Source organism: Sinocyclocheilus grahami, unplaced genomic scaffold (assembly GCF_001515645.1).
Source record: "Sinocyclocheilus grahami isolate Dianchi unplaced genomic scaffold, SAMN03320097.WGS_v1.1 scaffold599.1, whole genome shotgun sequence".
NCBI classification, from domain to species: domain Eukaryota; kingdom Metazoa; phylum Chordata; class Actinopteri; order Cypriniformes; family Cyprinidae; genus Sinocyclocheilus; species Sinocyclocheilus grahami.
In genome coordinates this window covers 838,768-862,237 of record NW_015505778.1, presented here as the reverse complement: position 1 = coordinate 862,237, position 23,470 = coordinate 838,768, and the positions used below count along the sequence as shown (strand labels likewise).

General features: G+C 35.3%; 2 protein-coding genes across 2 annotated transcripts in view; one reads left to right on the top strand and one right to left on the bottom strand.

Annotated features, from left to right (window-relative positions):
• Positions 1-2,477, bottom strand: part of ifnphi4 (interferon phi 4) — a 3,212-nt gene extending 735 nt beyond the window's left edge. The window contains exons 1-3 of the mRNA XM_016240733.1: positions 2,255-2,477; positions 496-573; positions 242-385 (exon numbers count right to left, since the gene is read on the bottom strand). Of these exons, the coding sequence (XP_016096219.1) occupies positions 242-385; positions 496-573; positions 2,255-2,389 (357 nt within the window). The 5' untranslated portion in view covers positions 2,390-2,477. The remainder of the gene's footprint in view (positions 1-241; positions 386-495; positions 574-2,254) is intronic.
• A 2,386-nt stretch (positions 2,478-4,863) lies between these two features.
• Positions 4,864-22,676, top strand: plekhm1 (pleckstrin homology domain containing, family M (with RUN domain) member 1). Its single transcript, XM_016240758.1, has 11 exons — positions 4,864-4,947; positions 8,198-8,442; positions 11,227-11,862; positions 13,033-13,495; positions 14,462-14,630; positions 16,204-17,130; positions 18,254-18,399; positions 19,712-19,905; positions 20,456-20,519; positions 21,287-21,444; positions 21,611-22,676. Exons 1-11 carry the CDS (start codon positions 4,894-4,896, stop codon positions 21,717-21,719), a joined length of 3,165 nt encoding a protein of 1,054 aa, XP_016096244.1. The 5' UTR covers positions 4,864-4,893; the 3' UTR covers positions 21,720-22,676.
• Positions 22,677-23,470: the final 794 nt, after the last annotated feature.

The following is a 23,470-nucleotide window of genomic DNA, read 5'->3' as shown; positions in this document are numbered from 1 at the left end:
GTGCGTGTGTGAGTGTGTGTGTGTGTGTTTGTTTGTGTGTGTGTGTGTGTGTGTGTGCGTGTGCGCGAATGTGAGTGTGTGTGTGTGTGTATGTGTGTGTGTGTGTGTGTGAGTGTATGCGTGTGTGTGTGTGCACGCGTGTGTGTGTGTGTTTGTGTGTGCGTGAGTGTGTTTGTGTGTGTGTGTGTGTGTGTGTGTGTGTGTGTGTGTGTGTGTGTGTGTATATTTACAGTGTACTTACACATGAGCGCAGTCCATCAATCTCCTCATGCATGACATTTAAGAAATCTTCCCGTTTTTTAGCATCCCAGGGGACGGCGGCATCCTCAAAGAGGACAGTGATCTCCATCAGAGCCTGAATGACGAACAGGATCTGTTTCTCAGGCTGAGAAGAACAAAAAATATGTATATACTTATATATGAATATAGATTCATAATCAACAGCACAGATTATTGTGTCTTTTAAAAATAATAATAATAGTAATTTAGACTAACCTCTGCTCTTCTGTGGTTATTGATTAGTTCATATGGGATAGGGTTGACATCCTCATGGTCATTATGGATTTTCTCACCCTATGAAATATTCCGAAACAGATTTAATGAAGAGATCATTTTGAACAGAACGGTTAGCTATTGCAACTGCATGTGGTTATAGTTGACATTTTTTGGTTAAATCTATATTTATATTATATGAATTTATAAGAGAAAGTATATCAGTTATCACTCTATATCTCCCAATAATATGTCTTATTAAGATTATATTTACTGTAAATGCTTAGCTTTATTATGAAAGTCTAGTAGTTTCAAAATTCAATACAATGATGATTGAGAGATGAATAAATAAATGTTCCTCAAAAACCTGATGATCATATTTGATATTAATATTTTAACATTGATATCTGGATAACCAAGTAAATTTAAGTTGCTTCAGTCCAGGAAAATGTTCATCTTGAAATATTACTAACGATATAAAACTTCAGTAAAATCAGTAAAGATTTCAAAGCAAAAAGAAACAAAAACCACAACCTGAAGGTGGACATTTTTACAATTATACACTCTAAAAAATGCTGGGTTGAATACAACCCAGTGCTGGGTAAAATAGGGACAAACCCAGTAGTTTTGACCCAGCGGTTGGGTTAAATGTTTAACCCATCCTTCTGGGTAGTAACCCAACCGCTGGGTCAAAACAACCCAATTGCTGGGTTTGTCCCTATTTTACCCAGCACTGGGTTGTATTTAACCCAGCATTTTTTAGAGTGTAGAGTAGACTACAGAAGGCATGTAGTAAATAGTGTACAACATGTTTTTCAGCAATGTTTTGATCATGTTGATAATTTATAGACCTTAGAAATTCATGCAAATATATAGGGTTGATAAACGTTAGCATTTTTGCAATTAACATGACATATATATATATACACTGTAAAAAATGACCGTGAATTTAACGGTAAAAGACTGTAAAAATGCTACAGTAAAAGCCTGTTAAATGGTTAACGGTAAATTCCCCTACTATATACGGTGAAAAACTGTACTGGACATTACATGTATTGGACATCAATTTTACGGTAGCATACCATTTTTGGAAGTGAAAATTACCGTATAATTTACAATGAATAACTGTAAATTGACATTCCCAGAATTCCCTGCGTTACATTAAAAATGTTATGTTTTTTTGTTGAAATAACTATGTTTCTTCTTAGTTTTTTCTTATCAGTTTTGTATATTAGGGTTGTGTGTTACACCTAATGTTGTTAAATGAATGTTTATTGCATCATTTCAGTTTCATGTGAGTTACTATGATGGTGTTTAGTGTTTGTGTGAATGACACTGTGTGCACCTTCTATATATGTTATTATTTAAAAGCTGCTTGTGATGGGCTTTGGTTCATCGCGTGACTTTCTCATCACCAACTGCATTTAGTGGTTATCAGTGTATTACAAAGGTACAAAACAGATTTCAGTACTTCAATAGGTTGGTATATTAACATTATATCAAATTAAATTACGGTATTTAACTGTAAATTTAGTTAAAAACGTAAAACGTTGCTACCGTATTTTTTACGGTAAAATTCCGGTAACCACAGCTGCCGGTTTTTTACCGTAAATTTTACGGATTTTTTTTACAGTGTATTTAATAAAAAACTTAAGTACAAATATTCCACTTAGTCTCTCAATTAATTAATAATAATAATAATAATAATTCCAATAAAACTTAGATATATTCCATGGAAGTTTAGAAAGCCTGTAAAACTCACCATCTTTCTGATCAGATCCAAAGAGACTCCATGGTGGTGCTGAAACTTGTGTTTTATCCATCTGCAGCTGAGCACAGAGCTGAAGCCGCACGCTGAGAGAAGGAGGAGGCAGAGCTGCACCAAACCAAGGTCCATTCTGTCGTGCTGAGTGTCTACAGAAGTCTGATGAGCTGATGAGAATGTTTTAATGCTGGATCTCTGCTTGTTCTTTGCTGGTGTATGATCTCGTCTCGTCTCCTCCATTCTGTTTATATGCGCGCATTTCGGGGATTGCACCCTTTTCACTTTCCAGTTGTAAGCAGCGCACACCTGAGCGATGTATAGGTAAACCACAGTTACGCAAGCGCTTTTGTGTTAGTGTGGGAATGTGTGCTAGCCTGGAATTCTCCTACAGTGAGCTCTCATTAGGCTATATGTACAAAACAAAAATAACAAACAGAAATGCATTATAATAGAATAAATACAGAGTCAACACCTCAAGGCCAAATAGTAAAATAGAGAAAAATAAAATGTAAAAATAGAGTTAATAAAAAGTTGCCTTCAAATAAATAAATTGTTAAGTAAAACATGTTGTCAAACAAGCAATCGTGTAGGCTATCTTGCAAATATATATATCGTTTTAACGTGCATATTTTGTTTATTACTTCATTTCAGTCATTTCTGGGGGTATTATTATTATTTGTTTGTTTCTTTGTTTATACATGTATTTACGTTCGATGGTTTAAAGAAGACGAGAGGACAGACTCTGACTCTTACAGTAAAGAAATTCCTGAGAGAGTGAAATCGAAAGCGAGTGACGTAACAAAGCAAGCTGTGACGACACACCATCGTTTCATCACCGAATGCACATCAAGTGTTATATTACGATTATTACACAAATAATCTGTAATACCGTGGGCTAAACAAATGTTAAAAAAGGTAAAGATAGAGGAAGACGCCCCCTTTAAGAACAATGTGGATTCACTTTTAAATCGTAGCACATTTAGGCTGAGTTTAGCATGATACAACAGCCCATGTGTTGTTAATTAACATTTGCTAATTTAGCTGTTATAACACAAAGGTCAAATATTTTAAAGAGGGTTAGATGCCTCCAACCCGGGACAAACTGTTTTACAGCAAAAACGCTTATCTTTTTTAAAAGAAGCACACTTTAGCATACTTAAAAATGTACTTAATATACTTTAATAAAGTTTACTTAAGTACGAACTGAATGTAACGTTTTCTGACATTTAACAGCATGTTATTTGCAACTTGACCAAAATATATTATAGTTTATATGCATATCAAAGCAGTTCAACTTAAGAGTTTAATAAGTATATCTATATATGTAAATTTATAATTACATATGTTGTCTTTGAAATATGCTTTAAGTGTACAGACAGGCATTTATGGTCAACTAAAATGTGCTTGAATGTAATTTCTATTGAAACGTGTAATATTTTATAACGCACTACACGTAACATTAAAAAAAAAACCTTAGTGTGTTAGTCATCACATAAAAAAAACGTGTAATTCTTTAAATCCCGACAAACGATTATTAAAACATAATGATTTAAAATGTACTTTAAAGTAAAACTTTTAATTTGTTTAACTTTTAAACATTACAAAGGGCACTTTTTAGAAGTGTACTTAAGTGTTTTAAGAAACAAGTTAAGTACACTTGTCTTTAAGTACACTTAAGTGGCCTTTTATTTCCTCAATACTATATTATCTGTTAGAACAGATTTGAAGTACACTACAAGTGCACATTCAATACAATTAAGTGCACTTCTTTTTCACAAGGGTGACCCGTCTTCATTGACTCAGGATGCATTTTGAAGTAAAACGAACATGTCGGCATACATTTGTTCTTCATTGACGCGAGGAAACTGCCAGGGATGTGTGTATCACTTCCACTATTTGCTACCTAACAAAGACTGCCAGTATATTAAACATACTAATCTTCTTCTCTTCATTGTGTTTTATAAGCTAGCATCTAACCTCTTTTATTATAAGATTATATAAACATGTTTAGGGAGTCATAACGCCATCAGTTTAACAACTTAAAAATGATCTTCAGGTGAAATCAGTATCATAAATGAGCTGAGAATGCAGAGCTGGTGTCATTTAAATCGGAAGATTGTTATGTTTAATATAAAAAGTATACATAAAGTGTTTCATCCACATGTTAAAAAAAACATAATAGCTGAGCGAACACAGAGGGTTGTAACACTTTCCATTGTACTGTTACTGAATTCGCAAATATGGCACAAAATAAAAGAGTGACTAACACATACATGTTTTTAGAGTTTAATGTATTTCTATGTTTGCTTCTGGTGAAAATGTTACCAATATGTACAAATATATATATAGGCTACATTTTTTGTGTTACATCCCATGTGATGGTGTGGTAGGTTGTAACAACAACTCTTTCTACCATTCATTTACTCAGATTCAGAATCAAATATTTAGATTTACTCCGATAACATTTTGAAACCACATACATTTTTAGATGAACGCATAATGGGAATATTATAAAGTTTGGGTCACACTGACTACGTGTGACGGACAAAAAAAAAAAGTTACAATCTCCCCTATAGTTGTTTGTCTGTGTGTGTTTTGCAGTGTGTGAAGTGGGACTAATTGAAGCTAGAGGAGCCATGTTGGCCACCCAAACACCTGAGAGCGGCCCAGAGGCAAAAGATGGAAAACAGGTTTGTAACTTCCTCATCTTTTTGAAGATTATTTGAATTGTGGACATTACAAGGTCCTTGATAGGAAACCTGTCTTATCTCTTGAAACCCGTTGAGCAGGTTCTTGGTAGAGGTAATGCAATTTGTGGGAACCTGGATTCCCAGGTGCTGAAAAAAGATGATGCATGTCATTTGATAAATGTTAAAATGCTTTCTTTTATCACAGCTCATGTCATTTGCATGTAAGCACCATTTCTATCTGCTCTAATACAGTTTATTAAAACAAGTTTATAAGAAGCTACAGTTTGCGTGTTGTCTTGTAGAAGTCAGACCGCACACAGAATGGAAACCAGGCAAGTATTGCCTTCATGAGAGAAGTGTCTGCTCAAGAGATAAGCATTTCCTCTTTATTTGCCTTAGACCTTTGCTATTAACCGCAGTTCAGTAGTACTTTGTATTCAGTTCACATACAGAAATGCATAGCTAAAGCAAGATGAGGGATTTAACAAAACTGTTCAAATTCAACAGCTATATTAACACTGCCAGGCTTAATGGACAGTCTCAATGTTCTGACGGATATTAGATAAATTTTTTGTGCTTTATATTCACCTGAGCAACTGTTTTGTTAGCTCTGAATTTCAAACAAGTTTCGATAACAAAACTAACACCAGCAATGCAACATATACAAAAATATACACACTAACATGTATAAATATAAATATATGTAAACATATATTCTTATACATATTCTTGGCCTTTTTATCATACAAAATATACGTATTTGGGCTGCACAATTAATCGAATTTCTAATCGCGATTACAATTATGGATGCAAAAATTACGTAATCGTTCAAAGCGGCAATTAATCGTTCAAAGTCCACTTATGTTATTCTGCGTGCTTAAGATGCGTTTTTTTCTTTCTACATGTTATCGCAAGGGTTTTTCCATTGTTTTAATTTTAGTTTTAGTATAACATTATAATAGCATTCATATTTTTACTTTTTTTATAATTTAAAGAAGAAACCAATCCGATGTATAGTTGACATTTGAAGCTTAAAGGGGTCATATGATGCGATTTCAAGTTTTCCTTTCTCTTTGGAGTGTTACAAGCTCTTGGTGCGTAAAGAAGATCTGTAAAGTTGCAAAGACTAAAGTCTCAAATCCAAAGAGATATTCTTTATAAAAGTTAAGAGTCAACCACGCCCTCCTAAAACCCCCAGTTCTAACACGCCCCCACATGTCTACCTCACTATGTGGAAATATTAGCATAATGCCGCCCAAATGTGCACGCAAAGAAAGAAGGCGAGGTTTCAGGAACAGCAGTAAGGTTGATGCAGCCATGTCAGGGAGACGCTGTGTGTTTCAGTGCGAAAGCAAAAGCACTTTATTTAGCATGCTGGAAGTAGATGCAATTAGGAATCATTGGTTAAGATTTATTTACAACAGAACAGCACAACCCAGATGTTCGAATTTGTGCAACGCATTTTATGGACGTTCAGCCCTTTCGGGCTTGAACTGATGGTAAAACTAACGACATTATTAACTGTCTTGATATTTACTTTGAAAGTTGGCACTCGCGATTATGGTAAGGGGCGTTACATTTCCGACGTGTGCTTGCGGTGTTCGGCCAATCACAATGCACTGGGTCAGCTGGCCAATCAGAGCAGACTGCGCTTGTCAAAGGAGGGGCTTTGTTGAAAACGACGCGTTTGAGAGAGGCGGGGCATAGAGGACCTACAATAATGTACAGTATTTGAAAAAAATTTTGTTTTTTGCATGTCAACATATTCTGTTACACCAAATACACAAAATAATGATCTTTAAAATAGCATCATATGACCCTTTTAATACTATAGAAAAGCACTAAAGGTTTTTCAGTTAGTGTTTTCAGCTTGTTTATTTTCATATAAAAATACGGCATGCAGTTGCATCAAACAATGGTATAAACATCATCATGATAATCGTAATTAATAATCGCAATTACAATTTCAAGGGAATAATCGACAATTATGATTTTTGTCATAATCGTGCAGCCCTAATACATATACGTACATACATACACACACTTTTTTTTATCTTCCAAAATTAATCAAATAAAAACAAATTAACAAAAATAAATATATAAAAATCAATTTCAGAAGAAGCACACAACTCATCAATTTTCCAAACATGATGTATGATGATGGCTTAGAAATAGAAACACAATGGCTTACAAATAAAAATGATATAATTAGTAATTTATCTAATAAATCAATGATTTACTTGAAGTATAGTCAAGCATTCAAACTCATGAAAAAATTTAAAATACATATAAATTCAAATCTTCATATCATTTTCAGGATGCATACCTTTCCAACTAAAATAATAATACTAAATTGGTAAGTTTTTTTTATTTAAAGTTTTGTGTGTATGATCACCACAAATGATCGCATATGAACCCACATTTGTACACTTGATGGTGTCTTACAAAGGGATCTAAAATAGGATATAAAAGGGATCTTTCAAGTTTTTAATTTCAGCAACCCAGAATATGAAATAGCTGTTTTTGTATATTAATATTGACACATAGAAAGTAATTGTTTCAGAACTAAATCGTCTTTTTAAAGCGGTAGATACAGATAGATTTTGTATGTGTTTTGCTGTTTATACACTTGCAACAAGATCTGATCTGAGCCAGAATTTCCTCATACATCTAGTCGTCATGACTAAGTGCTTATTATGACCGACTCTTAAAGGCAAACTAGTTTTCTAGTAATCGTGGCTTCATTCCTCTCAGAAACATGACTACTATTTTCATGTCATTTGACTCAAAGGTGCTATGTTGAGTTTCCACAGTTTTGACTGTCAGTGCTTTGGCTCATATGTAGTAGTCAGTCAGCTGATATCAGGTGACAGTCTGTCTGTAGATATGGCTCATATTCACATGTCCGTTCTACCCTCTTGTCTTAGATCCTCAAGAGGCTGCGCAATGCTTACTCCACATCTTTGTTTTGTTGTAGCAAAAGCTTTTCATGATTTGGTCTGCTGACCTAGATGTCACAATGGTTCCAGTAACCTGATCTTACACCGGTGATGCAAATCAATGCAAATTACAGACCCTTCATTTTTATTATTGATTTTGACTGGGTCAAAAAAGCCTCTTATCATTAAATCGATAACTATAGATTTCATGTGTTTCCTGGTATTTCCCTCCTGGCTATTTTGTTTTAACATCTAGTCCAGGAAAAAACAGATGCATAACAGAGCAATATTAACCTCTCTGTTCTCCTCAGTGGATCAAGGAAAAGATCGCACGGACCCTAAAAGTCCTGCAGAAGCGTTACATCACCACAGACACGGCGGTCACCAGTGAGGACCTGGAGGCTAACCTGCTGTGTTGTGCTTTGGAGGCGGTCTTCATCCATGGAATCAAGAGCAAGTTCATTCGATTTGATGGAAGTCACGCGCGCAAAGGAGGGTCACGAGGAGCCCTTCCTCAGCCCGTCTTCTGGAGCCTATTGAAGAACGTCACCCACAGGTGGGTCATAGGTTAGAACGGGTGGGCAAACTTTTTGATTCGAGGACCACATATGCATGACAAATGAAGCAGTTTGAGATATATATATATATATATATATATCTATCTATAAATTGACATGTAGTTACTACTGTACTGTGTGTGTACTTGTACCATCTCTAACTTGTGTTTTTTAATGAGCATATATAAGTCGATTGATATATATGTATAATGTATATTGTACAAACATTATGAACATGTATTTTTGTTCCCCTCACTCCACAACAAATCCTTTACATTTAGTAGCATTCAGAAGAGAAGGAAGACAAAATACAAGTATAACACAACCAGAAATTATAGTCTCGTTCACTATAAACAATATTTATTATAAATGCCAAGCCTAAACAAATTTATTTAAAGCGAAACAGAAACTAGTGGTGTGTGGGAAATGCAACAATCCAAATGTGCGCGCTTTGCACTTGACGTCGATTGCTTTATATAAGTTGCTTTGGAATATAAATCGCAGCATGTTTCAGATGATATAAAAAAATGTGATTTATAATCTGGAAAACAGCAGAAGAACCAAAACCCAAATACATATTGAATAAGCAAATAAATATAGCTAATAAATAATAGCATAAAAAGGACAAACTTTTTCCATGTTTTCCCCACAAAATTACGTTTTATTAGCCTAGCTATGAAAAGCACGCTTTATTTCTCCTGCGTCTCTCATATGCAAAAGCACAGAAATTTGATTTCTCAGTTCATGACCCCTTTAAGGGACACGGCAACCATTATAAACACTTAAAAACAAATGATTAAATTCACCCCACCAAAAAATTTAGCCAGCCATGTAAAATTACTTTTTTAAATTTTAATATTTGTATTTGAAAGGTTATATAAAGAGAATATAAAGAAATACTTTATATTTAATCTTAAAATATACACTACTATTCAAAAGTTTGGGGTCAGTATGTTGGTTCCCCCCCCCAAATAAACACTGTTAATAATCTTAATAACTGTTAATAATACTGATGCTGAAAATACAGCTTTGCATCACAGAAATAAATTACACTTATTCAATAGAAACAATTATTTTAAATTGTAAAAATGTATTCCACAGTTTTACTGTTTTACTGTATTTTTGATCAAATAAATGCAACCTTGTTGAACATAAGAGACTTCTTTTTAAAACATTTTTAAAAATCCTACTGACCCCAAACATTTGAACACTCATGTAATACAGCTAGCCCCCAACAACCAACTTCTGCCTTTCAGCTAATCATGTCACATAATGTTACTGTTCCCTTGAATCTTGGATGCATAGAATAACAGTGGGAACAAGTGTCATTCATGAGCCTTATGTGATTATAATATACATCCACTCTTTCCGAAAACATTTGGTTTGGTTACTAACCGAGTCAACTGATGTTGGTTCATGCTTCAAAATCATTTTAACCTCAGAAGTATTTCCAAATGAGCAACCTGTCACCTGTTTGGAAACAGAAAGAGACATGTCAGGGAGTCTCTGTGAGGATTGTGACAAGCCTGTAGGATTAGATGAATCATATGGTTTAGTAATCGGCTCCTCAATCTATGGGCATAGTCAAGTGACACTCAGCTCTTTGAGGCCTCCTGACTCACATTTCTTGTGAAGTTAAACTCAACAGGACAGTTTTTAGGCTTTGTATTGAGTGTAGAGTGAAGGAGAAGGAAGTCAGCTGATAAAGACATGGTTTCATATTTTGACTTTTTATATACATAAAGACATACTTGTGTGATTCACTTCTCTTTGCCTTGTAGAAACGACTGCACTGAGAAATTCCAATATTTGTGAAAGTTTGCACTTATTTAGGCAAACTTCTTCCTCACTGAACAATTATTTGAATGATGCACACATAAATAAAGAAGTAAATAAAATATTGATTGTAGTACTGGCAGTATTGTGAAAATGGAAAAAAATGTGATTATATCGATAAAAGTGTCGAAACACAAAAGATATTAGTAATGAAAGTCCATGCAACCAAAACTTTGATGCTTTAAAAAAATGAATGAAGACATTGTGGAAGTTATCCATAGTTATGGTTTAATCCAAGAGACACAATCTATAAGTTATAAGCTATAATTCATATATAAAATATAATATGTGATCCTGGATCACAAAACCAGTCTTAAGTGTAAATTTTTCAAAATTGATGTATGGTTTGTTATGATACAACTATTTGAAAATCTGGAATCTGAGGGTGCAAAAAAATCCAAATATTGAGAAAATCGCCTTTAAAGTTGTCCAAATGAAGTTCTTAGCAATGCATATTACTAATCAAAAATTAAGTTTTGATATATTTACAATAGGAAATTTACAAAATATCTTCTTGGAACATGATCTTTACTTAATATCCTAACGATTTTTGGCATAAAAGAAAAATCTATAATTTTGACCACTACAATGTATGTTTGGCTATTGCTACAAATATACCCCAGCGACTTAAGACTGCTTTTGTGCTCCAGGGTCACATTTAATTCACTTTACTTCACTTTACACTAATTAACTTTTTAAATAAGCTTTAATTCACATTGATCAATGCACATTAAACATGGTAAATGTAAGATCAAACATACTTGAAGAAAGAGAACAAATGTCATTGGTTCTTGAGCATCAGACAAGCACATTTGAGCTTCAGTTTATCATATTTGATAGGCATTGATACATGAATGCATGAGTATGTAATATTTGAAACCATGATGTTTCATTTTTTGGTTGAACTAACCCTTTAATGGTCACCCGCAACTCTTTTGATGCTGTAGGGATGTCGTTCAAGAACTGGAACGTCTAAGCTTCATAAACTCAGATATTGGGCGCTGCAGAGCATGGGTTCGCCTGGCGCTAAATGATGGGCTTCTGGAGTGTTACCTGGCTTCGCTGTTTCGCGAACGGTCCAACTTGAGCTCCTACTACCAGTCCGGGGCTCTTTTGCTGGACCCGGAGGACCGTGAGGTTCTCCTCACCCTCCTGCAGGGTTTGTCCTCGATGACCTTCCAGCTCTCTTATAAATCAGCTGTGCTGAATGAGTGGACCAACACACCGCTGGTTCTTGCGGGTCTTTGTCCCCCAACGCCTGCCGACGAGCACCTTGTAGGCCCCAAGCGCAAGGAGTCTTGGGATACGGTCTCCCAGTCATCCGGAGGATCTGGAGGCTCAGATTGGGCTCAGGAGGTGCTCCAGAGGGAGCCGAGGAAAGAGCAGAGCGAGGGCTGTGAGCCGAACACTCCGCTGACATCGTCAAACCTGAGTCTGGATACGTCCGGATCGTCACAGCTCTCCTCCAGTCTGAGCTCTGATAGTCTGCTGCAGGGTCAGGAGCTCAGAAGTCCAGAGAAGGAACACTGGAGTTGTGACACGGAGATCAGCCAAAACGCACAACAGAAGATCACGGCTACAGAGTGAGTAAAAGCCTGTTCTGTTAAAGTCTTATGACTCTACGCAATGTGTCAAGTGATAAATCAATTAGGTTTGTGCAGAACCATGAATTTTCAATATTGATTTGTTGGTGAGTAAAAAAAACTAAAGGTCCTGTATAATGACACTGATTCAGGTTGACATCCACTAGGGGTTTTCAAAATGGGGGCCACAAATAGTTTAAACGTAAACAACAATATATCATTTATAAAATAAATTAAACAAAAATAATAATAAAAAATACCAAATTTGACCTTATTACTATTTTTTTCTGTTTACAAATCTTAATGTTATTAATATTATTATACACAATTTTTATTTCTGTATTTGTCTTCAGATTTAAACCTCTAACAATACAGTTATGGTGGATAAAAAATGTACTTAATAGAAAGTACATATTTATAATAGTTTTATTTTGCGCAATGTAAGTGGCATTTAGACATAAAAATGTAATTTTAATATATTTTAAAATGTCTCCAGTATCATTCCAATATGGTCAAAAACATTTCTTCTTATTATTAATGTTGAAAACAGTTGTGCTGCTTCATATTTTTTTGTGGAAACCACGATGCATGTTTTTAGGTTTCTTTGATGAATAGAAACAGCAAGAATAACAGCATTTATTTGAAATATAAATCTTTTGTGACATAATAAATGACTTTACTGTCCCTTTTGATCAACTTAATGCATCATTGAGAAATAAAAGTAGTATTTTCTTAAAAAACAAAAAAAAACAAAGTCTTTCTGAACTCAAACTATAGTATACTGTATAACGTTGCCTCTATATTTTAAGGGGTCCTGAATCATCATATTTGGGGGTCTGTGGCATCAAAAAGTAAAAAAAATTAGATGGCAACCTAATGTTCTATTATGCTGTCCAAGAATTGCTGTCAGTATGCTTTTGTATTTTATTTACCACTCAAAATCCTTTTATTCAGCTGTAATAAACATCAAGTATGTTCTTGGCTGTGGTTTGTGGTTTTGAGGCTTCTTTCACTGAGCTCAGAAACTTGCCTCCATGCTTGAAAAGCTTGTTGCGACACTTCTAGTTAGGACAAAGTTTCCGCAAGTAAATGTGAAAACAAAATTACTTGATTAACTCATTTTTGTTAGCAGAAATGTTGTAATCTGAAGTCATGCTTGTTTGTTTTCAGAGAGAACAGTTCCTCTACTCAGGACTTGAAGGAGGACTTTGATGTGTTCATACCAGCTTCAGACTCTGCAGCACAAGCCGTTAATAACAACACGCACATGCCTGACGCATCTCCAACAGCTGCACAGGACACACACCAATCAGATGCACACATCTCAGAGCAATCTAAAGCAAGCTCAGAAAAGATGTCAGCTGAGATGATACAGGAGACGGAAGAAGGGACAACGGAAGAATCTGAGACTCTAGGTAAAACCGTCATTGAGACTCCAGAAAGTGAGCAGGAGAAAGTGAACAGAGACCCATCTGTTGATACTTGGACCGAGAAGACCTCTGACCCTGACGCTCTTCCTCCAGAGACCTCTACCGCCTCTAGTTCAGTGGAGCAATCCCAACATGCTGCATACAGATGCTCCGCAAGTACCGCCAGCAGGAAAACCTCCTCAGACTCTCTGTATTCCTCCTGCGTGAGTGTTTTCAGGGATTCATATTCATATTCTTAGGCATATAGATCACTTCATAGCTTTATTTAATTGGTCCACCAAAATGAATTTTGATATTGGTATTTCAAAATATATCGATAATATTAGTGATTCAATCACAAAACTATTTGGAATACATTCGCACACATACTGTGTTAATAATATAGATTAATCATTTGGATGAACCGATAACGAAATTTTTTTTAAATCCCAAGATCGATCTTTCTGTACATTTCCATCATTTACCATGGATTTACTGTAGTAACACTAACTGCACCATGGCAGAAATGTGGGATGTATTAAATGTATTAAAGGAGTAATGGAATATAATTACAGTTAAGCTGTAGCGTTTGTGCATTTATACTTAATGTATTTAGACTACTGTTTTTCATATAAATACATAGAAACCATATAGCTACATTTTTACCACGGTATTGTGGTTTAAACTGTGATTGTCATGGTCTAAATGTATGCTACTATGGAAGACCCATAGTTAATTTTAATAAAACTCAAACACTCAGAATAATTACACTTAACCATATAAAAATGTGGTTATTACAATTTTTACAGATGTTACTGTTTTTGATAATGAACATAAAGTTACATCTGCATCCTTACTCAAGGTCCTAATAGCTACTGTCAAATGTGCATAAGAGACAAAAAAGGGTAATATTGTTAATATTGCAGCCTGCACTGCAAACTGTGCTGAAGATACACGTCATCAAGGTCAGGTAACACAAATATATATATATATATATATATATATATATATATATATATATATATATATATATATATATATATATATATATATATATATCTCTCAAATTGAAGTCGGTATCATTACTCAGCCCTATTTGGCACTGAGGAGGGATGCTCAGCACATGTACAATGGGCCTAACAGTCTCTAGCATCTTGGAATCTGCTCAAACGCACCTTTTTGTGTCTCAGAAATCCACATCTTGGATATCAGAGGATGACTTCTACAAGCCAGAAGAAATGGGCAGTTCTGAAGCGTATGCAGTCATTGACATTGCGCAGATGAACGGACAGGTGATGCCTACCTCTGAACCAGACACCGTCCAGCCACCACCTAGTGTAGTGCACCGGAGACACAACGGTAAGATGGACACTAGACAGGAATTTCCTTAGGTCTGATTCTTGGTTAGTAACTGCTGGAAGACTTTACTCACCAAGCCCTGAGCTGCAAAGTAGTGGAAATGTAGTGGTCAGTCAATTTTTATTGGCTTTAATGTGTTAACTGTGATTCAATTTTTCTGTATTTTTAACAACTTCCTTCTTGCAGAACAATGTCCTTAAAAATCTAGCAGACAGGTTTATACTTCCCTTTGCTTGGTTTCACACACAGTACTTAACTGCTAGATTTAATTTTCATAGCTATAAAAAGGCTTTCAGTGGTTGAAAGTGTCTTAAGTGTTGTCCCATGCACTGAGCTTTGAGGTTTGATCCCAAGTATGATTGGGATTTTAACCAGAGAGTTCCATCTCAAACTGAAGAAGGCCTCGGGCACTTTCATAAGGTTGCTCAGAATGAAAGTCATCTGCAGTCAGAAGCCTGTAGACGGCAAACGTTTATAAGATGATAACTTTACCATCTCTGTCCCGCTTAGTTTCTTTACTGTTTTCACTGCTTTCTCACTTATTACCGAAATGTTCCGGGTTCAGTACAGCCTAAGCTCTATCTACAGCATCTGTGGCATTTGATGTTGGTTACCACAGAAGAACAAGTTTGTCTGCCTAGAACATTAAACAGCAATTTGGACAACTTTACGGTTTAATACAATATTTTGTATGCTTAAAATATGATTTTAACATTACTGCTTTTAAACCTTCAATGCTTAACCTTGTTTGTTCTTTAAAAAAAAAGGATGGTTCACCAAAAAATGATAATTCCAAACCTGTATGGCTTTCTGAGCAGCATGTCATTTTTGTATCATTGATATACTATTATAGTTTGTGTTAATATTTTGAATTAGATTAATTTTTATATTTTGTTTTCTCTTTCATTTCAGCTGAAGATAATTTTGTGGTTTTGTTTTTATTGGGTGTAGTTTAGTTTTTAGCTAGTCTTTAGTTTTTTATTATTATTTTTTAAATATGGTATGTAAAAAAATATTTATTTTTAAATATAGTATTTATTAATATTTATTTATTGGGTTTAATTTATTCCGATTTAGTTGTTGTTTTTACTACAATGGAAGTCAACTGGGAATCAGGATTATTTTCAGTAAATAAATAAAAACACATATATAATTTTATTTTTAATTAACAATAACCCTAGTTCCCCATTGAATGGACAATGGGACGTTTTTCAAACTTTTTTTTTTTTGTAGTTTTATTTTATTGTATTTTTGTATTTAAAAAAAAAAAAAAAAACTAAGCAGTTGTATTTATCATTAATTAATAAAAAAAAACTGTAACCAGACTCTCATAACTCTAATTTTTAGGTCAGTAATGTAAATTAAAATATACATGTAATGTGCATATATATATACATACATACATTATTTCAATCCTTTGTAATGTATAATTTTTTTTGCTTTTTTTTTTTTATACTCATACACTCAACCTCAAGTTTATAATACAGCAATTTGATTAAAAACACAAATGTTTGATGAAGAGTAGAGCTGTTGGATGTGTGTAAAACATGGTCTTTCACTTTCTCTCTTTCAGGTCTTCCTAACCCGTTCAGGGGTCTGCTGAAGCTGGGTCAGCTGGAGCGCCGCAGTGCGGTGGGCATGTGGCGGGATTATTACTGCGAGCTCTCTCCATTTGAACTGCGGCTTTACATCAATGCAGAGGAGCGCATCTGCTATGAAAACCTGTCCCTGCTGCGCTGCGAAGATGTCCACCTGTCCTCCAGTAACGAGGGCCGATTCCGGCTCTCCTTCCCCGGCAAAAGAATCTACCTGCGCGCGCCGTCTCAAGGAGAGGCAGAGGACTGGGTGGATCGCATCGTGGAGGCCATCAGCAAACTACGGCCCACAATGAGAGACGAACAGTGGGAGGTGCTACACACGTCCAACGACCAGGACGTCCCCTCACCGACACCCTCAAGCCCCGAACACACCATCTCAGAACTTCCAGATCCTCCACAGTTAGATTGGATCCGTCATAAGGACCCAGAGCCAGATGCCATAAAGGAAGCGGTGGTCTATCAGAACTTTGAGGAGAAGGGTTGGCGGTCTGTTTTACTTTCTCTCTCCTTGGAGGCTCTCAGGGGGTACCGGGTCCAAGGGGACTCCAAGACGCCCCTCTTCTCATACTCCATTGGGAGCATCAGGGATGTGGTTCCTGATGTTTCTTTAGGAAGTCCTGCGTTTTTTAAGGTTCTGACTGCGCAGGACACTCTGACGTTGAGGGCGGAGAGCGGAGAGGAAGCGCGAGGATGGAGGAGTCTGATCAGAGGAGCGCTCGACTCGTATCTGGAGACGGAGGATGATGGAGCGCTTCAGGGCGTCTCATCGCCCCCCGGTGGTTACGCGGGGAAGATACACAAACTGGTCCAACACAGACTGAAGGGAGATGGGGTGTTGCTGTGTCACTTGTCTACTGTCCCAAATGAAAGAGGACTAGATGCACAAAACTACAAATGTGCAGGTACGAGATGTTGGCATGGTATTTTTTGTATAGATCTGTAAGTTATTTCAAATTAAATTTAGACAATGATATAGACATAACAACATATAGACAATGACTTTTAATAAGCTCTTGTTTTCAATATCTGAATTCATTTGAATTCAGCAGTGGAGATATTTTCGGTAAAAAAAAGTGTCAAAGGGGTGTAACTGTTCAACTTTATTTAGTGATGATATAATCTATATTTATTATTATTATTTATTAAAAACAGTTCAGCAGTTGTATTAATCATTAGTATTTCTATGATTTTTTTTTATTAAAATAAAAAAGCAGAAATCATTCTAAAATGCTGATTTGGTGCTCAAGAAAACTTTCATATTATCATCAATGTTAAAAACATTTTTAATTTTTTTTTAATTAGCTTAATTTTTTGTGGATACGTGACATTTTTTTTTTCAGGCTAGATTTTTTGATGAATTGAAAGTTATACAAAAGTAGAGCATTTATTTGAAATATAAATCCTTGATAACATTCTAAATGTCTTTACGGTCACGTTTTTATCAATTTAATGCCTCCTTGCTGAATGAAAGCATTCTTTTTTTTCTTTTTCTTTTTTTTAAAGTAAAATCTTTTCAACTGTAGTGTATGAATCAGATATTTCAATCTTTTATGATATGACAAGGTTTCTTTAGGTTTTCAAATGTCAATAATAATTAAATATAAATAACTAATAATAATTAATATGATAATAATGAGTAAACAATTATTTAAACATGTTTCTTTAATCATTGCTTACTTTTATGTATTTTTATTTTTTTGTAAATCATTAAGTTAAAATGTATGGGAAAAAATGTGCTTTTGCTTGATGGTTACACCACTACTGACATTTTCTTGAATCATCAATTTTTTACCTACTATATAAATATTTGACAGAAACTATGTATTTGTGTTCTAAACTGGAATTGTCTTATCTTCACTTTGCATCGGCCCCAGAAGCGAGGCATCAGCCACATGTTTATTTCCTTTGCATGCCTGCGTTTGTGAGACTGAGGAAGTGCTGTGGTCTTGTGTCCGTGTGTAAGTGTTTTTCTCTGTACCCGTGCTCTCTGGCACTAAGTAGAAGCCGTTGTAAATGTGTACGCAGGTTGCTCTCGTCAGATCGGTATGTCTCTGGGGAGAGCCAGACTCTGTGAGTTCTCAGGTCAGTACTACTGTGAGAGCTGCCATCAGGGAGACGCAATCATCATCCCCTCCCGCATGCTGCACAACTGGGACCTAACAATGCACGAGGTGAGCTCTGCTGAATTCACTTTATTTTATTTATGGACTAAAATTAATGTAAGTGGTATTCACTTTCCATTTTACTTCATTTAATGCTTGAAGTTTTTTTTTTATTTTTTTAAAACTTGTTTTTATTGTCATAATTTTATATATAAATACAAATCAGTTACGTATTCTTTAAAAAAATAAATTCTAAAGAGTAGAGCTGTCACTTGATAAAATTCATTACCTGTTGTGCTGATATATTCATTAAAGTATTATCTTAATACTATAATTGTGTGTGTGTGTGTGTGTGTGTGTGGTCACACTTTATTTTAAGGACCAGTTCTCACTATTAACTAGTTTCTTATTAACATATATGTGAGCCTGGAGCACAAAAGCAGTGTTAAGTCGCTGGGGTATATTTGTAGCAATAGCCAAAAATACATTGCATGGGTCAAAATTATAGATTTTTCTTTTATGCCAAAAATCATTAGGATATTAAGTAAAGATCATGTTCCATGAAGATATTTTGTAAATTTCCTACCGTAAATATATTAACTTCATTTTTGATTAGTAATATGCATTGCTACGAACTTCATTTGGACAACTTTAAAGGCGATTTTCTCAATATGAAGATTTTTTTGTACCCTCAGATTCCAGATTTTCAAATAATTGTATCTCAGCCAAATATTGTCCTATCTTAACAAACCACGCATCAATGGAAAGCTTATTTATTCAGATGATGTATAAATCTCAATTTAAAAAAATTGACCCTTTTGACTGGTTTTGTGGTCCTGGGTCACACATATCATATTGGCTGTTTGTTAGTACTTATAAAGTACATATATTAATACCTTGCTCTGCAAGATCATATTTTAGATCCCTTAATCCGACCCCATACATAAACATAACAACTACCTTACTTTTATTCAGCAAGGTGCATTAAATTGATCAAAAGTGACAGCTAAGACATTGATAATGTTACAAAAATTTCAATTGAATGCTGTTCTTTTTCCAGTTTCCACAAAAACAAGCAGCTCAAATGTCTTGAACATTGATAATAATAAGAAATGTTTCTTGAGCAGTAAATCAGCATATTAGAATGATTTCTGAAGATCATGTGACACTGAAGACTGGAGGAATGATGCTAAAAATTCACAGGAATAAATTACATTTTAAAATCCATTCAAATAGAAAACAGTTATTTTAAATTGTAATAATATTACAGTTTTTACTGTATTTTTCATCACATAAGTGCAAAATCTTTCCAAACCCAAATTTCTGAATTGTTTAAATGTGTTTATGTCATTCAGCTGTGTGTGCTTGTCTGTGTGTTCAGGTCTCCAAACAAGCCTTTAAGTTGCTGACACAGATTGAGCACGAGCCGCTCCTGAGGCTGGACCTTTTGAATCCTGACCTGTTTGATCACACTAACATCATGACTGAAGTGCAGAGCCTGAGACAGAAGCTTCGTTTCCTTGGAGATTACATCCTCATCTGCCGCAGTGACATAAGCAAACAAATCCAACCCAGGTCTGTGTCTGTGTCTGTGTCTGTGTCTGTGTCTGTGTCTGTGTCTGTGTCTGTGTCTGTGTCTGTGTCTGTGTCTGTGTCTGTGTCTGTGTCTGTGTCTGTGTCTGTGTCTGTGTCTGTGTCTGTGTCTGTGTCTGTGTCTGTGTCTGTGTCTGTGTCTGTGTCTGTGTCTGTGTCTGTGTCTGTGTCTGTGTCTGTGTCTGTGTCTGTGTCTGTGTCTGTGTCTATAGGTATTACAAGGAGAAGGTGACTTTTCAGGACATTACCCCATGTCCCCACTTTTCAAAACACTTATAAATCACACAGAATGGAGTGTATTGAAAATCTGAAATAGCAGAAAGTCTCCTGTGAGGGGTAGGTTTAGGGGTAGGGTTGGTGTAGGGCAATAGAATATACGGTCTGTACAGTATAAAAACCATTACGCCTATGGAGAGTCCCCATAAACCATAAAAACAAACCTGTGTGTGTGTGTTAGATGCATGTAATTGGGACATCATCAAGTCTTTAACAGATGATTGCAACATATAAGTAATCTGTATTTTATTTCCAGACTTCAGCAGCGGACATACTTACTGGATAACAGTGATCTATACAGTGTATTGGACTTGCAGCAGGTATTGGTTGCTGTTTCTTGTTTAGAATTTGAACTAGGGGTGTGCGATACGTATTATCTATGAAAATATCATAATTATTGATTTAACGAATTTTGCCTAATATGAGCATGATTGCAGATCTCCTATTGATTGTATAAAACAGTTCAATAAACAATAGGTAACATTTTGAGTTACATTTTAGACACAGTGTTGTCAATATTAATTTTTTTGCTTTATATTGTCAACGAAATTTCCAAATGAAAGTACAGCAGAACGGTTTTGCGTCTTCAAGCAAGCTAGTAACCCATAGCAGTGCTTTGTTACAATGAATCCACATTTTGAATGTTTAATGAATGATTCAGTGACCAAATGAATCAGCCATTTGAATGAATCTTATGAATGATTCACTCAACTCATTTGCCGCCACCTACTGGTGCTTTTAGTTTCATATTTAGTTTTTTCAACAACAAAAAAAGTGCCACATAAAGTTCATTTCTGTCACTGGTGTGAACAAACCGCACTCTCAGGAAAAAAAGGTACAAAAGTAGTCACTGGGGCAGTACCTTAAAGGGTGCATATTGGTACCTTATAGATACATATTAGTATGTAATGTGTACCTTTTGAAAAGGTACAAAACTAGTGACAACTTCTGTACCCTTTTTGAGAGGGTGCACTGCACAGAATATGAAGAATAGGAATATCGCACATCTCTCATTTGATCAAACCCCTAACCCTTGTTGAAGAAAAGAGTGCTCTTAAGTGATCAGACTTATGATTTTTGCACACAGATAGCAGACGAGCACTACGAATCTTACCTGCGGTCTCTGATTCAGTTTGGGTCCAAGCACGTGCTCAACTGTGACCTTTGCACCCAAAGGGGCTTTATATGTCAGATCTGCAACACCGACAACATCATCTTCCCTTTTCAGTTTGACAGCACCACCAGGTACTACTATATAACACACATTAGACATCAAACATAAAACCCCACACATCCCCTTTCACTCTAGACCATTTGTTTCTGATTGCTGATTGAGTTATGTGATTCAGTCACATGCAGCACAGTATTATGATAAATATCAAGAGGATGATGTGTGTTTTCTGTCTCTCAGGTGTAACGTCTGCAAGACGGTGTTTCATTCCTCCTGTAAGGCGAAGTGTCCGGTCTGTCCACGCTGCGTTCGCATACAAAAGTATATGGAGAGGGACTTGGACGACTGAGTTAGCTGTTAGTTAAAAACAGGTTTCTAAGAAAACGGTCATGCTACCAAGCTCGAAATCCAGGGTTAGTACTATATTGCCATAATACTCAAATCTAAAAGTTATTTTCTCAGAACTGGAAGCATTTGATCACACTAAGCGTTTAATTGGACTCATCTGAAACTCAACTTTAAGTGCACTTATTTACACATTCATATGTACATATTTACTCACATCAGCACTCCCGTGTATGTTCTTTCATGAAATGTCAATAATGCCAAACAAACACTTTTCTGCAATGGTTATTCTGCAGGTTAGTGTTCAGAATCATAAGTCTTAGTTCTCTTAATTAATTTTTTTTTGCGTAGTCATTATTGATTGTCAAGCCAAGGAAGTCGTATTTATGAAACTTAAGGCACTTAAATGCCAAGGATCTTATAACTCTTGTTTTTATAGTACTATTTTTACATCTGAATGTCACGTGCCAAGTTTTAAATGAAGCATTGCGAGTTTGCATATTAATTGTCGTATATGCAGGAATCGTATGCATTTAATAAGAGGATGGTTATTAAAATTCTGAAATGTACCAACACTTACAACCTCCTTTAACAGGTCATTTTTGTACAATACTGTGCCTTTATTTTCGTGTTTCATAGTAGCATCCTTCATCACTCAAATTGATTGTGCCAAAAATGGAACTATTACAAGCCAATGTGAATTATTAATGTTTGTCACTAAATCAGTTATGTGCAAAGAAACTGAATTGCTGACATTCATCTCTGTGGATGATACAAAGGATGAACTTTTTTTATATATTAGCGTCCTGGTTTAATGAATGTCTCTGGTTTGCATATGAAGGTCTTATATGGAAACTGAAATAGGAGCGAGAACATTTTTCTTCTTGAGTTTTTTCTTTTTTTTTTTTAGCAATGCTGTTTTTCCTGATATTTTTATGACAAGTTGAATATATCACCTGTTGAAGGAAAATCCCACATGACTTTTTGTCTTTCTTATCTCCTGTTTAGCCACTAGAGGCAGTGGCACCTAAGCAAAAGTCTTGACACGGATTGACAGGCGGATTGCTTTTTGCAGTGATGAATGCTGAAGCTTTCCTCTGATCTAGAAGCAAAAGTGATTCATATTCCTCATTTGATTAACTTTTTAAAATATTATAATTCTTCAAAATAAATGTCTCATACATAATGCATGTACATGTAGTGATTTAGCAGATGCTTTTACCCAAAGCATTGATAAAAGCAACAATATTTACTGTGCAGACAACACTAAAATGTGTGTTTGCTGAATTTATTCTAAAATAGTATGTTTGTGCTAATGGAGCTTAACACAAACAGCGGTTCCTAGAATCACGGACCAGCTATAAAAGCATGGATGCATATTTTTGAGAGAACTTGTCATTCCTCTCAAACCACATCGCAGTGTTTGTCTCTGACTGGTTCTTCCTGTTTTCTTACCTCCTGGCACTCTTTCTGTCTGTGTTTATTTCTGTCCGTCTTTTGAATGCACCAAACAAACTTCTTGCTGTCTAAAAGTATGATAGTTTGTGAGCATGTAGGAATGAACTGAGCGCAACCAGTCAGTGTAACAACTGAACACTGGATCAGATTTGAATGATATATTTTTACTTTTTGCAAGACATTAGAGGCATATTTTTTTATTTTAAATGCACTGTTCAATTTTAATTCCATAACGTGTCTTCTTTCAGATTAGTGTAAAGAAAATATCCAAAATACACATTTAAGTGTTTACTTTAT

Bases quoted from the DNA above. Each gene is read 5' to 3' on its own strand.
- plekhm1 (XM_016240758.1), top strand. From the start codon at position 4,894: ATGTTGGCCACCCAAACACCTGAGAGCGGCCCAGAGGCAAAAGATGGA. The intron at 8,443-11,226 runs GTGGGTCATAGG...TTGATGCTGTAG, and splicing joins TTGAAGAACGTCACCCACAG to GGATGTCGTTCAAGAACTGG. The intron at 14,631-16,203 runs GTAAGATGGACA...TCTCTCTTTCAG, and splicing joins AGTGCACCGGAGACACAACG to GTCTTCCTAACCCGTTCAGG.